At 34.6% G+C, this 13,860-nt stretch overlaps 1 protein-coding gene across 1 annotated transcript in view; it reads right to left on the bottom strand.

Moving 5' to 3' along the window:
* LOC123540852 (uncharacterized) overlaps positions 1 to 10,017 on the bottom strand; it is a 32,622-nt gene extending 22,605 nt beyond the window's left edge. Inside the window, exons 1-2 of the mRNA XM_045326170.2 lie at positions 9,791 to 10,017; positions 3,205 to 3,260 (exon numbers count right to left, since the gene is read on the bottom strand). Of these exons, the coding sequence (XP_045182105.2) occupies positions 3,205 to 3,260; positions 9,791 to 9,818 (84 nt within the window). The 5' untranslated portion in view covers positions 9,819 to 10,017. The remainder of the gene's footprint in view (positions 1 to 3,204; positions 3,261 to 9,790) is intronic.
* Between the last annotated feature and the right edge of the window lie 3,843 nt (positions 10,018 to 13,860).

Genomic DNA, 13,860 nt, shown 5'->3' with positions numbered 1-13,860 from the left:
GGAGAACAGGTTTGTACTGGTACAGAATCCAGGAACACTGGTTAGGTTAACTGCCCGCCGTTACATGACTGAAATACTGTTGAAAAACAGCGTTAAACCCAAAACAAATAAACAAACAAACAAACACATATATGTAAGATATATATTAGAAACTACACGACGTCGTGTTGGTCATAATGAATACTCGTATAAATTACCAGATTATTGCATTCTGTTAATATTTACTTTGATTAGCATACGAAAGCAGTTCTTTAGTGCCATATTACAATTTTAGTCATGTCTGAACAAGACCACTAAACTGACTTGCGAAAACTATGTTTCATTCCAAGGTCAAGTTGAAAGTGAGTGGTTAGTGAATTCTTAACTTTTGAACGTTAAAAGTGTCGCAATTGTCTACACATATGAAATATGTTTCATATGCAATAATATTTATATTTAAACGTTTGTCATATATAATTGTGAGTACATTCAGGATTTGGATTAATATCTAAAAGAATGTTGCTAACATTGCTCGTGGCTTTTGCATTAAATGTTTACATAATTAAAATCTAAATGTGTATAAAGCACTTCTATGTTTACATTTTACATTGCTGTCTTGGTAGGAAACATTATACTAAAACGGTATACGGTTGTATTATTTAGATGTGCATGAAATTTTTTATTTGATTTTATTTGTGTTTTTAGTTGCAATTTGACATTTCAACATATTTTTCTTTGGTGTTCGAATACTAAGTTAGTAGTTACTTTACCAAAATGGTTCACTGGTGGCCGTCGCACCGACACCGATAGGTCATATTGCGACTTTCCAGCTTTAATGTTGGAGGAAGATCCCGCATCATTTCATCACGAGATAACACCTGGGTAGAACCACTGATATTCCCGTAAGCCAGCTTGATGGCTTCCTCACCATAATTGCGTAACGTCATTTATTCGGATAACATAAAGGCTGGACTTGGGATATGGAAATGAACACATTTAAAAGCTTATTGTCAAACACACCATTTTCAAAGAACTTATTTTTGTTTCGATGCATTTGCACCAGTGTTGAAATTTCACATAACTAGGTTGAACATAATTTTCAGGAATGGGTTATTTTTGGGACAACTGTTTGAGAGTATTTATCGTATGGGACAGTATGGAAGAACACGTAATGGTCAGGCAGATTTTTGGTAAAGATGTTGTTTGTTTATCAAATTTTTCTGTGTTTTGAAAGTCCTAAACCTTAAAACCTTAAAAAGTCTTTGTGTGTTTTTCCTAATTTGTCATTTTCTAGAAGCCCGATGTGTGTTAATTAGAGAGCTTCAAATGAACGTCTCTTGGATGTCCTTGTATAAAATAAAAGCATAACTTATGCAACTTATTGCCTTTTACAGCATTAAAAAGTAATATAAATGTACCCAAATGCTAATAACATTATTTTCTAAATTGTCTATTAAATATTCTCAATTTATGCTGAAATAAAACATACAGATAATTTTTGCTTTACGCATACAAATTTTCAGTTTCCATGTAGTACTTATCATTATAAAAACACCTAAGAGAGAGACTTGCCTTGAAATCTGCGTGCAAAATATAGGTAGCTGGAAACAGTTTTCCATTTATATATTTTTTTAAAGTTTTGAGTAATTTGCCCCACTGACCAATCTGCAAATGTTTATCAATAATTTAGAAAAAGTTCATACAGAAGCAAAATGGATTTTTCTTTTGCTGTCTTAATTTACCAAGCAAACATCTTAACGTAAAGTTATGGTCACATGTTAAATAATTTGCACAGAACTAAGTTTGATTTTCATTTCAGATATAGTTATGCTTAAGAAAAATGTACTGCTCATTTAACATAGCAGTAGAACGGTTTCTAAAACTCAGATATCATATCGGCTTTTTTAAATCAACCTAGAGAGAGGACAGCCCTTTGGATTAAATATTGGCTTAATTTTAGTGAGCCATATTAAAAAATCACTTGGATAAAAAAAAAAAATTAAAACTATTACTGAGCCGTGCCATGAGAAAACCAACATAGTGGCTTTGCGACTAGCATCCGCGCAGTCTGGTAAGGATCCATGCTGTCCACTTTCGGTTTCTCTGATTGCAATAGGTTTTGAAAGCGAACAGCATGGATCCTGACCAGACTGGGCGGATGCTGGTCGCAAAGCCACTATAGTTTTCACATGGCATGGCTCATGTATATACAGGTTAATTAAATATCTATAACTTTTCATGTATTCATTACTGATACCAAACAGTGTTGCAACTTTATAACAAATTATATGGTAATTTTTGTTAGTTGACAGGAACGTCATAAATTATTTTGCCATTTTTGCCATATCAAGGTAAAAGAAGTAAGAATAAAAAAGATAAAATATTATTTTTCTGTTGATAGTCGTTTTCGATGCATCAGTAAGAATTCATGTATGCGATCTATTTTGATTTTAATTTTATGCTAACTAATGAAATACTGTATTCTATCAGTTAAATATTTTCATATCTCATCACTCACACTGTTAAAATATGAAATCTATATTTTCACACTGTGAGAGATATAGCTCCACCCCTCATACATTGTGTATGAATTTTAAATTATTTGCTTAAAACAGGATAAAAATTGTAGTCGCACTTTGTTCTTTATAGTATATTTCTCGATTCAATTTATTTCACTTAATGAGAATTTCATAACGTTATGCAGCAAAAAATGAAATAAAATGGAACTTTATGTTGTGTGCGTCTTTCTAACGTCACAGCACGTCGGACGTCATGTCTGTTTACGCGGGTCTGTTTCCCTCGAAGAGATTAAAATACTTGCAAAATGCACATCTCAACGTAATTGAGCATAAAATGAAAAAAAAAAATGTGTTGGGTTTTTTTCTTGAATATAGAATATATCTCACCTCGAAGTGAGAAAATGTTGACATTTTCACTCGCGCTACGCGCTCGTGAAATTATTTGAAATTTTCTCACTTCTCGGCGAGATATATTCCATATTCACTCAAAACAAACAAATATCCTCTATATATTTCTTAGTGCGTCACATGTATCAAATAATGGTAAGGTTTCCTTATAGTCTTTTTTGTTATCACACATGCTCAGTGAATGTTGATATCTCATTGCAAAGGTTACGTCATTAAATATTTTGAAATGGAATACCAGTTCGCACATAAATATAATTTACCGTCAATAACTATTATTATTATATATGAATCGACGTACCTTAGAGTCTGTGCATGTCTTTTCTAACGCTGAAACAAGCAGTCCTTGTAAAAAGCCTGTAAAACAGAAACAAAAGTCTTGGTATTTTTAGATTTCTGCAAAATGCATTCTAATACGCGCTCTAAAATAGGTTTGTTTGTTTTCAGGACTTTTCTATAAATTTCATGAGTGAAAACTTCTTTTAAGACCAGAGCTCGTTTCTATACTAAAACTTATATTGTCATAAAAGAGTCATTTTATTTCGTAAATGTTTCTTAAGTCAGTTAATATTTTTCCAAATGCAGTACTAGCTATTGTCAGGTGCTCAGTCGACAGTTGGTCAATATGCTGGAATGTTATATTTGTCAGATGTACATGCAGGACAATCATTTTACTGTTTTTCATACCGTAACCATCATGCTTTACAAACAAATTGAATGTGAAAGTCCTTAGAGCACTGGTGGCCCCGACACCTGGCAATATATAGTCACAGGTTAACTGTTGACAAAGCAAGACTTAGTAAACTTTTTATATTACATTTGGTAGGGAGGTGGGGTTACTTTAGAGTTTTTTTTTTAAATAAGGGTTATTGGGATATGTAGGAGTGGGTGGGGGACGAGGGGATTAAAATATGCAGGTTCACAACTTCAAATGCTAAAAAACTGCAGTTTCATGACTCCAGGTCAATTTCCCTTTATTTACTTGCGACGCAACCTTTCAGCCCTTTTATGAATATACCATGATTAGGTAAAGGGCCGTAACTCGAAATCATGCACATTTTGAGATAGCATATCGCTATTCACGACTGGGTTATACCAGTCTAACACATTTTATTTTATTCTAAAATAAATGCGTTGAGACAGTAATGAAGGAAAACATAACGTTATATTTTCTCAGTAAGATATAACTCAAGGTATTCATCTACCTTAACCGTTAAGAAAGTATTGCTGTTACAAAGTATAGCAGAACTGTAAATCAATAAAGGCTCTTATAACCTGCCTTCAAAGATGAATAATGTAACACATTGATTTCTTCCTGCAACCTGTTCTTTGGATTTAAGTCATAATCTGTTAACTTAACAATAGTATTCCTTATGCAGTTATCCTTTACCCTGCTAAATTTCAAAAATGACTGGCCCATCATTCAATTTAGGCAGTACCATTTATTATTTTAAGGGATGTTCACTGAAAATTTTGTTTCGGTAGCCTAGTGGTAGAGCGTCCGATTCGAGAGCGGGAGGCCGTGGGTTCGATCCCCGGCCGCGTCATACCAAAAACATAAAAATGGTACTAGTAGCTTCCTCGCTTGCAATTTAAAGTTGGGTATTGTGCTCACTGTTACAAGTAGACACCGTCGTTTATATGACTAAAAAATGTTGAAAAAGACGTTAAACCCGAACATACACACACACACACACACACACACACGCACACTTTTTGGTTTTAAACGTTTCAACATTACTTATGTAGTTAAATCACTAAAATGCTCAGTTGTTTCCAGTAAAGAGGCAAATAAGTCACAATTTCCCAAACACCACAATTTATTAGCACATGTTAACATGTGTTTGATTTTATGAAAACTTTTTTTTTTTAATTTGGCCTTTTGTAAGATAGTTGAGAAAAACAAATCGTGCTCTTATGTTCATGATATGACCAATCTTCAATTTTAAAGAAAGATCATTTTAGCCAAACACTGGATGTCAGTGTCTTTAAAGAACATGCCATTATTTTTCAAATAGATTCTTTTAATGAGTAATAGTCTCTTGGCTAGTCTTGGATTTTGAATTTTCTAAAAGACAAAATAAAGTTCAGCATAGGCTCTAGCAAAGTATAGGCTAAATAAAAAGCATATATTATACAGGAATTGTCCAGTTTTCGTCCGATATTTGTAGAACGCCATTTTTATATATCAATCAATTCTTTTTTTACATGGACAGGAGGGAAAACATAATAATATGTTGTAAAATGCACTTGGCTATCATTTCATTTGTAAACAATACGGTAAAGACAAGTTTGAATTGTTGAGGGATCATCTCTATATTAATTTAGTCAGAATATCAGAACTATTTTTAAAAGCTAAAGATCAGATCGCAATGGCATTTTTCAAAGGTTTATAATAGATATTTATTTTGTGCTCTTCTGTGATATACTGAAATCAATGAAATAAATTTGATATTTTCAAACAGTGAAAATATCATTTTTATTTTCACTGGTACGGAACTACATTTGAAAGCGAAATGATATGAATTATAAATGACAGGAATTTCCTTGCAAAATATTCTTCAGTAAAGGTAAAGATGTATGAAAATAATAAAAGGATATAAATATTTACACTTTATCATAATGGAATGTAAAATAATTCAAGAAACGTAAATGAACTATTTTTTTTTCTACAAAGCATCCTGACGTCAAGACATTATGATGCGATGCACGTGACGTTCCGCGGACATACTGAATATAATTTGGTTAAAAACATTAAAAATGGATAAAATTGATAGAAAATTTGTTTGTTTCAGTGTAAGATCGAAATATATTTCACTCGCGAACACCATAATTTATATTTTCACTCGTGGCTGCGCCACTCGTGAAAATATTGCATTATAGTGTTCACTCGGTGAAATATTTATAGGTTATTAGCTTTGTATCGGGAAATATGCACGAGTTCTTCAGTGGAAATATTTCGCGACTTTAGGGGGCAATATTCTTCCGCTGAAGTACGAGTGCATATTTCCCGATGCAAAGATAATAACCTTTTTATTACATACGCATCTGCACGTATAGATATAATGTAAATATCATAAATTTGTTCAAAAGCCTGAATAAAACTAACAATACTGAATTTAATAGAACAAAATAGTGCAACAATACACACTGAATTACGTCACGCTCCCGATATGAAATTCAGGCGTCAGTGTATGGAAAAATATTGACGTTTCCGATACCAGTGTAACTTAACGGGGAATAGAAACGAGTATGTAATAAATTTCGATCTTACACTGAAACAAACAAATATCCTCTACATATACCAACGCTGATAAGAAAAAAACAGAAACCTAATTGGTTCATTAAATTGAAAAAAATGCTTCTTTACTCGATGTTTTTACTGAGTTTTATGGAAAACCATGCAGTTTACAGTTAAAGAAAGATTTAAGACTTTTTAAAATTGAATATCAGTCAAACATGTGTTCGTCTTTTACAAACATGGGGTTTGCTAAATTGCTCGTTTTCTTATAAAGTTTGTATTACAAACACCTTTGTCAGATACCATATTGCTTCATTGCATCATTTAACATACATGAAAAAATCAGCATCTCTCAAGGTTGAGCAGCCGTTGTAAGGTGGAGTTTAAAACGGCCAGAAGATTATAAGATTTTTTCACTGGTTGTAGGTGTAGATGGGAATTCCCGGTCTCGAGGGTAACTGTTAAGGCGGTAACGAGGCTCCAGCTGAGTTACCGCCTAACCAGTTACCCGAGAGCCGGAAATTTCCATCTGCACCTATTATCAGTGACAGAATCTTTTTCTTGCATACCGATATAAAAGTAATAATAAAAATAAAACCAATATGATGTCTTTCTTTTTAGAACTATTTCTTATAGCAGCGTATTTAAACAAAGCGCAGGAAAGCAACATCCAGGAAAGACGTCATGACGTTTCAAAGACAAATAACAATGTTTAGTTCCGGTTATATTTTATCAGTTGCAGGTAACGTTATGAATTTTTGATAAAATAACGTGTTTTGAATCGAGAAATATAGTATCAGGAACAAAGAGGAACTGTCAAGGTATTTGATTTTTATTCCTTTTGTTTAAAATAAAATATAGATAACTGTATTAATCTTTCACGTATATGTAGTTCGTAAGAAGTCATTTAAAGCACGAGAGTCATCTTACACCCCAGGGTGTAAGATGGATTTTTCCTGCACCGGTAAAATACCGGAAATCCCCGTCTGTTATGCAAGAAAATATTTTCAACAACCAAAAATGCATATTAAGGTGATATGAGCCTTGTTAAAACCAACATAGTGCAACAGCGACCAGCATGGATCCAGACCAGCCTGCGCATCCGCCCAGTTTTGTCAGGATCTATGCTGCTGTTTTTAATTGCAATAGGCTTTGAAAGCAAACAGCATGGGTCCTGACCAGACTGCGCTGATCCATGCTGGTCGCAAATGCACTATAATGTTGGCTTTCTCATGGAGCGGCTCATCTGTTGTTTTTGGTTGCGGGTTTATCCCGCTACTAAAGTCAAGTGTATTTTTGACAATCATGTAGCATCTTTATTTGATTCCAAATCACATCCAAAGGAATTTGTTCATGTGCCACACAAAGTAGTCCCATTCATGAACAATGCGGATGAATTATCAATGATCAAGCAGTTCTTATTCATCCTCTATCCATTCACACTGGCCATTTAGATTATATAAGATCTGTCAGTGATTAGGTATTCCAGCCCATGGTTACATCACTGACTTCCAGCTGTTCATGTAAGGTCAGGCAGAGTTTATCTTAGATATGAGGCACATTAGTATTTATTTCTTATACTTGTATATTTATATATTGGCATTTAAAATGAAAATAACTCTAGCAAAACCCGCAACCACCAGACATCTCAAGGCTTTGATTTGTTAATGCACTGCCCAAATCAGCGTCCAGATCAAAATCTATGGAATTTGAGTATCAATTTTGGCTATAAATGGTACAGCCAATATAAACGACACAACCGAATTAAAGGGAACTACTTTATAACACAATCAAGAATGTAGAGAGAGAATACTCGAATTTAAAAGCAGACCTTGGCCACCCTAAAGTATTTATTAACCCTTAGCATGCTGGACACGATATATTCTGTCTTTGAGATCAGTGAAGATCATTATCAGCCTGCACAACTATGTAGTTGGATCAAGATCTGCTCTGTTCGCTATTCAGTCGGTATCATTTTGGTAAGCGCCTATTGTAACAAGTAATGGTACTGTCCAAACTGATAGATTAATAAGTTCATCATGGAAATTTAGTGGGGTAAGGGTTAAGATTTTATCTGAAATAACCAAATATGAGACAAACAATACATAAAGATATGCAATACATTCAAACGTTATTTTTGACATATTATTTCATTAAAAATAAATGAATTTAAATGTAACTAATCTGATTCCAAACATTAATTTGGAACCCCTTATATCCTTTGTAGCGTGAAAATGAGAAGAAAAAAGGGGATGAATATGAACCTATTCCTTCGTGAACATTTCTGAATTTTACAGTGTCTCAATCTTGAAACGAAGCAAATAAACTTAGTTAAGTTTCGGCTACCCAAAAACCTATATTAGTGACATGATATTATTATTGCGTAATAAGAAGTTTAAAATATTGGAAAATCATTGATTTTCTTGTATTCATGCATAAACTAGAAACAAGAATATTGTAATACAGTTATTCCAGACAATTCAGATTCTATCATATATTACAAATAAATGTTAGTTGTGTTGTCATGGCAACAGAAGTTCCAAAGCCCCCGTGCACCATGAAAATAGAAAGGTGTCATGATGAAAGCAAAAATATACAACTAAGTTATTTTTCAGTTAAATCATTTTAAACTGTTCCTAAATATTCAAAAGTATGTTTAGTAAGTGATACGCAAATATTGTTGCAAAAACGGCTTGAATAATACACGCCATGCACGGCGACGTCAAACTGCTTTCATGACGTTCTTAACGTCACGTCTCAAATGCTTTTGGTAAATTTTCAGACTTGAAAGGTAAAAGAATGTTGTTTTTGAATATTTTCTTCATCTCCATTTTGATTTTTTTGTCACTTATACAGGTTTTCTCATGAAGCGCCCCGTTTTTAATTCTAAGATGCTTTTTATTTCTGAGAAAAACACGTAAACGGTCGATGAGTTAGATATTTTCATTGCGGCTTCTATTTTAAATTAGATAAAGGGTATATTAGAAATCGAAACAAAATCGTGTTTATACATCCAAAATCGGTGATACTGTCTACGCCCTCATGAAATTATTTTGCGAACGTATATTTTTTCTTCGTTTATTAATGACATCAAAACACACTTTCCTTTACATTATTTTTTAATAAGGAAACATGCTACGAAATCTGAGTTGTTTAAAACATGTAATTAGAATACTCATCATCATAATTAAACACCAACATTTGAGCCGTGCCATGAGAAAACCAACATAGTGGGTTTGCGACCAGCATGGATCCAGACCAGCCTGCGCATCCGCGCAGTCTGGTCAGGATCCATGCTGTTCGCTAACGGTTTCTCTAATTGCAGTAGGCTTTAAAAGCGAACAGCATGGATCCTGACCAGACTGCGCGGATGCGCAGGCTGGTCTGGATCCATGCTGGTCGCAAACCCACTATGTTGGTTTTCTCATGGCACGGCACATTTATTTTGATTTAACTACCTGCAATTTCACAGTAACCTCCAAACTGAAGCGTGTTAATGGATTTTTTTTTCACAGTATTTTCATCTATTTTGAAAGTGTCAGAAATTTCTGTAAGATATGTTAATGGTGTTTTTCTTCAAATTAAAATGACTAATTGAATTAATATAGCAATGAAATAAAATTGCAATAATATCTAATTTACTTACAAATGTACAAAATCATATACACATCCATGCTATGCAAATGGTTCAATGGCACGTAAGTTCCCTTAAAGTCCTTGACTATCCCCCAATTGTCTAAGCCATAATTTTCTTCGTTGAATCACAATTTACTTTAATACACGCCCAAAAGTTTAGGTATTATAAATTTCTATATGCATGCGGATAACATGCCAAATTATCATGATACAAAACATGCCGTTTGTCAAAATTTATGTTTCAACAGTATGTTGCGCGTCATTTAGTGGTATTCTACTTCTTTGATCATTTTGTTTTCACTGATCATGAAAACTGGTAAAAGCAAAAGAGAAGTCTGGAATTTTGCAGCGTTTCATGTTTGTTTTCAAGATGAATAATAAATAAAAACACTAAAAGCACACATTAACATGGAACATGTCGATTTTCAAGCTTTTGCAAACCCGGGGTGCACCTCCACGCATAATTATATATTTAATCAGGTAGAACCATCGACCTTCCGTTAACCACCTGGATGGCTTCGTCATTTGCAGAATTCTACGCCCAGAGCGAGACTCGAACCCAACATCGGTGAGAGACATGTAATTTCAAGTCAGCAATCTTAGCCACTTGGCCACGAGGGCCAAAGTCTTCATTGTGACCAGCCTGATTAGGAAACTGAATAATGGAAGCTCATTATTTCATGTAGATTCTACAGTTTCTCTAACCTTCTAACCTATGGTCTTAAGTTATTAAGAGTGAATATTTCTTTATAAATTATGTAACAAGAAAATAAACAGCATTTTCTCTGTTCTTTGTTTGTTATTCAAGATCACAAGAGAAGAATGCCACTGTATTTCACAACTTTATTGGAAACTTCCCGTAGCCTTATATATTTGATTAATGTTCTATGTACGTTGAAAAGCAAAAATCAAAAACAAAATGTGTATGTGGTAATGACTATAAGGAAACTGCCTTAAAAATATTTACTGTGAAATCATTTAAATTCGCTGGCATAAAATTTCGCGCAAACGTGAAAAAGGACTGTTTCGCGCGGGCTTTAATTCGCGCATTTTCAATTTATAAATGAAAAAATAAAATTAAAAAATAATATTAGCGCGGTCTTAAATTCGCGCATCGGTTCTAGCGCGAAATACGCGAAAATTCGTCCTACGCGAATAAAAATGATTTCACAGTACTTTTTAAATACTTATGAAGAATGTTCACTAAAGCATTGTGAAACGGTTATTTGAACGTAGTTCACACTCAATAGACTTTTTAACTTTGCCAACTGGGTTTTTGAATATTTAAAACAAATTTATAAAAACATAGTTGACATACCGTGAAAAAAAAACGAGTACCTCATATTCCTTAAAAAAGCAAGGAATAATATCAAAAACAGGGAATGTCGTGTTTCTAAAACTCAGGCACCCAAATCGCAATTTACAGCATACGGACGTGCCCCGCCCCCCCCCCCCCCCCCCCCCACCACCACACACACCAGTATCCACACTCATACATGCAAACAAAAATACAAATAACCTATGTAGATGTTTTCCCCATGCCCTGCCTGCAGCACGGTTTGTTCAAACATGATGAAATCGGTTTACAATGAGGAATCTTACTCTCTGGTACTTGTAAATTTCTGACAAAATCAATTACTAGCACTTTCTATGTGCAAAACATACAAAAGAAATAAAGATTACATGGTTTTATATAATTTCATAGAATTTTATGCTAACAAGAAAACCCGTTTTGAAAATCAAACCTATATATACCTGCCCACAATTAACACAAGAGGGATACTAGTAACTGTCGCACCAATATTTAATTGATTGTGCTATGTTAGATTTCCAGTTCAAGTATAATGAACAAACACTTAATCTCTTTAATTACTAAGTGGCTATATTTCAAACTTCAAAGATGTTTGATATTATCACTCCCACTAAATGGTAATGCCTCCCTGGCCGAGTGGCTAAGGTCGCTGACTTCAAATCACTTGCCCGACTTGTTCGAGCCTCTTATATTGTAAATTGGTATTTTTTTTCTTTTAAATTGATTATAATAATTTCGCACAGGTTAAAAGAAATTACAACATTTTTTTTTGCTTCACAAATTCTGCCCGAATATCTGTCTCCGTTGTAGCTGTACCTGTTTTGTAGTTAATAAAGTATGATTATAAAGTATGTTGATGCTCAATGTTGTCTTGCTTAATGATTAGTCTGTTGATATCAGTTGTAAGATTTTGTCTGTGACTTGCTTGAACGTGATATCAGTTGCAAGATTTTGTGTGTGACTTGCTTGAACGCGTTGCAAGATTTTTTTTTGTGCGGCTAACATGAACGAGGTATCAGTTACAAGATTTTGTGTGTGTCTTACAAAAACGAGGCATCAGTTGCAAGATTTTGAGTGCATCTTACATGAACGCGATATCAGTTGCAAGATTTTGTGTGCGACTTGCTTGCATTGAACGCCATGTCAGTTGTAAGAATTTTTGTGCGACTAAGATGATCGAGGTATCAGTTGCAAGATTTTGAGTGCAACTTACATGAACGAGGTATCAGTGCAACTTACATGAACGAGGTATCAGTTGCAAAATTTTGAGTGCAACTTACATGAACGAGGTATCAGTTGCAAGATTTTGTGTGTGGCCTAAGGCCACAGTTATTTTTACTATATGTTCTATATATCGGCACTGGACACTATAGCATTTTTTTCATGCATTCCAACACCCATAAAAATACCTGAACTCAACAGAACTATTCAAGAGAAAAAAATCCAGCCACAGTAAACATTGGGTTGACCGGCTCTTTTTTCCACCATTTTGAACCAAATCACATGTGTATGAAGAATACTCTCTAGATGGCCGCAAACAGCTAAACAGGCCCTATCAAAAAGTCGTGTTATGCATATTCTGACATTCTCATTCTGTCAAATTGTACATGTACCTACTATTTAATATCATTTCTAAATCATGCCATTTATTGCAGGCCTTTCACTCAAAAATTCACCAATATTCACCATCAAACAGAGGAACTATTTTCCGCGTAACCACTTCCGTATTGTGGTCAGCCAAGGGCAAATGACTATGGTCTTGTGCAGTGTGACTTACATAAACGCGGTATCAGTTGCAAGACTTTGTGTGGGACTTACATGAACGCGGTATCAGTTGCAAGACTTTTATGTGTGACTAACATGAACGCGATATCAGTTGCAAGGTTTTGAGTGCATCTTACCTAAACCAGGTATCAGTTGCAAGGCTTTGTGTGTGTTCGACTTACATGAACGAGGTATCAGTTGCAAGATTTGGAGAGCAACGTACATGAACGAGGTATCAGTTGCAAGATTTTGAATGCAATTTACATGAACGAGGTATCAGTTGCAAGACTTTGTGTGCGACTTACAGGAATGCGGTATTTGTTGCAAGACTTTTATGTGTGACTTACATGAACGCGATATCAGTTGCCAGATTTTGAGTGCGACTTACATAAACGAGATATTAGTTGCGAGACTTTGTGTGCGACTTACATGAACGCGGAATCAGTTGCAAGACATTTATGTGTGACTTGCATGAACGCGATATCAGTTGCAAGATTTTGAGTGCGACTTACATGAGCGAGGTATCAGTTGCAAGATCTTGTGTGCGGCTGACATGAACGAGGTATCAGTTGCAAGATTTTGAGTGCGACTAACATGAACGAGGTGTCAGTTGCAAGATTTTGTTGCGACTTACATGAACGATGTATCAGTTGCAAGATTTTGTTGCGACTTACATGAACGAGGTATCAGTTGTAAGATTTTATGTGCGATTTACATGAACGCGGTATCAGTTGCAAGACTTTAATGTGTGATTTACATAAATGCGATATCAGTTGCAAGGTTTTTGTGCAACTTACATGAACGCGGTATCAGTTGCAAACTTTTGTGTGTACCTTTAAGTTACATGAACGTGGTGAACGCGGTAACAGTTGCAAGACTTTGTGTGTGACTTACTTCAACGTGGTGAACGCGGTATCAGTTGCTAGACTTTGTGTGCGACTTACTTGAACGCGGTGAACGCGGTATCATTTGCAAGATTTTGTATGTGACTTAAACGAACGTGG

The sequence above is a fragment of the Mercenaria mercenaria genome, chromosome 16 (genome assembly GCF_021730395.1).
Source record: "Mercenaria mercenaria strain notata chromosome 16, MADL_Memer_1, whole genome shotgun sequence".
NCBI lineage: Eukaryota > Metazoa > Mollusca > Bivalvia > Venerida > Veneridae > Mercenaria > Mercenaria mercenaria.
Note: the sequence above shows the minus strand (reverse complement) of the source record. Positions and strands in the feature narration are given on the sequence as shown.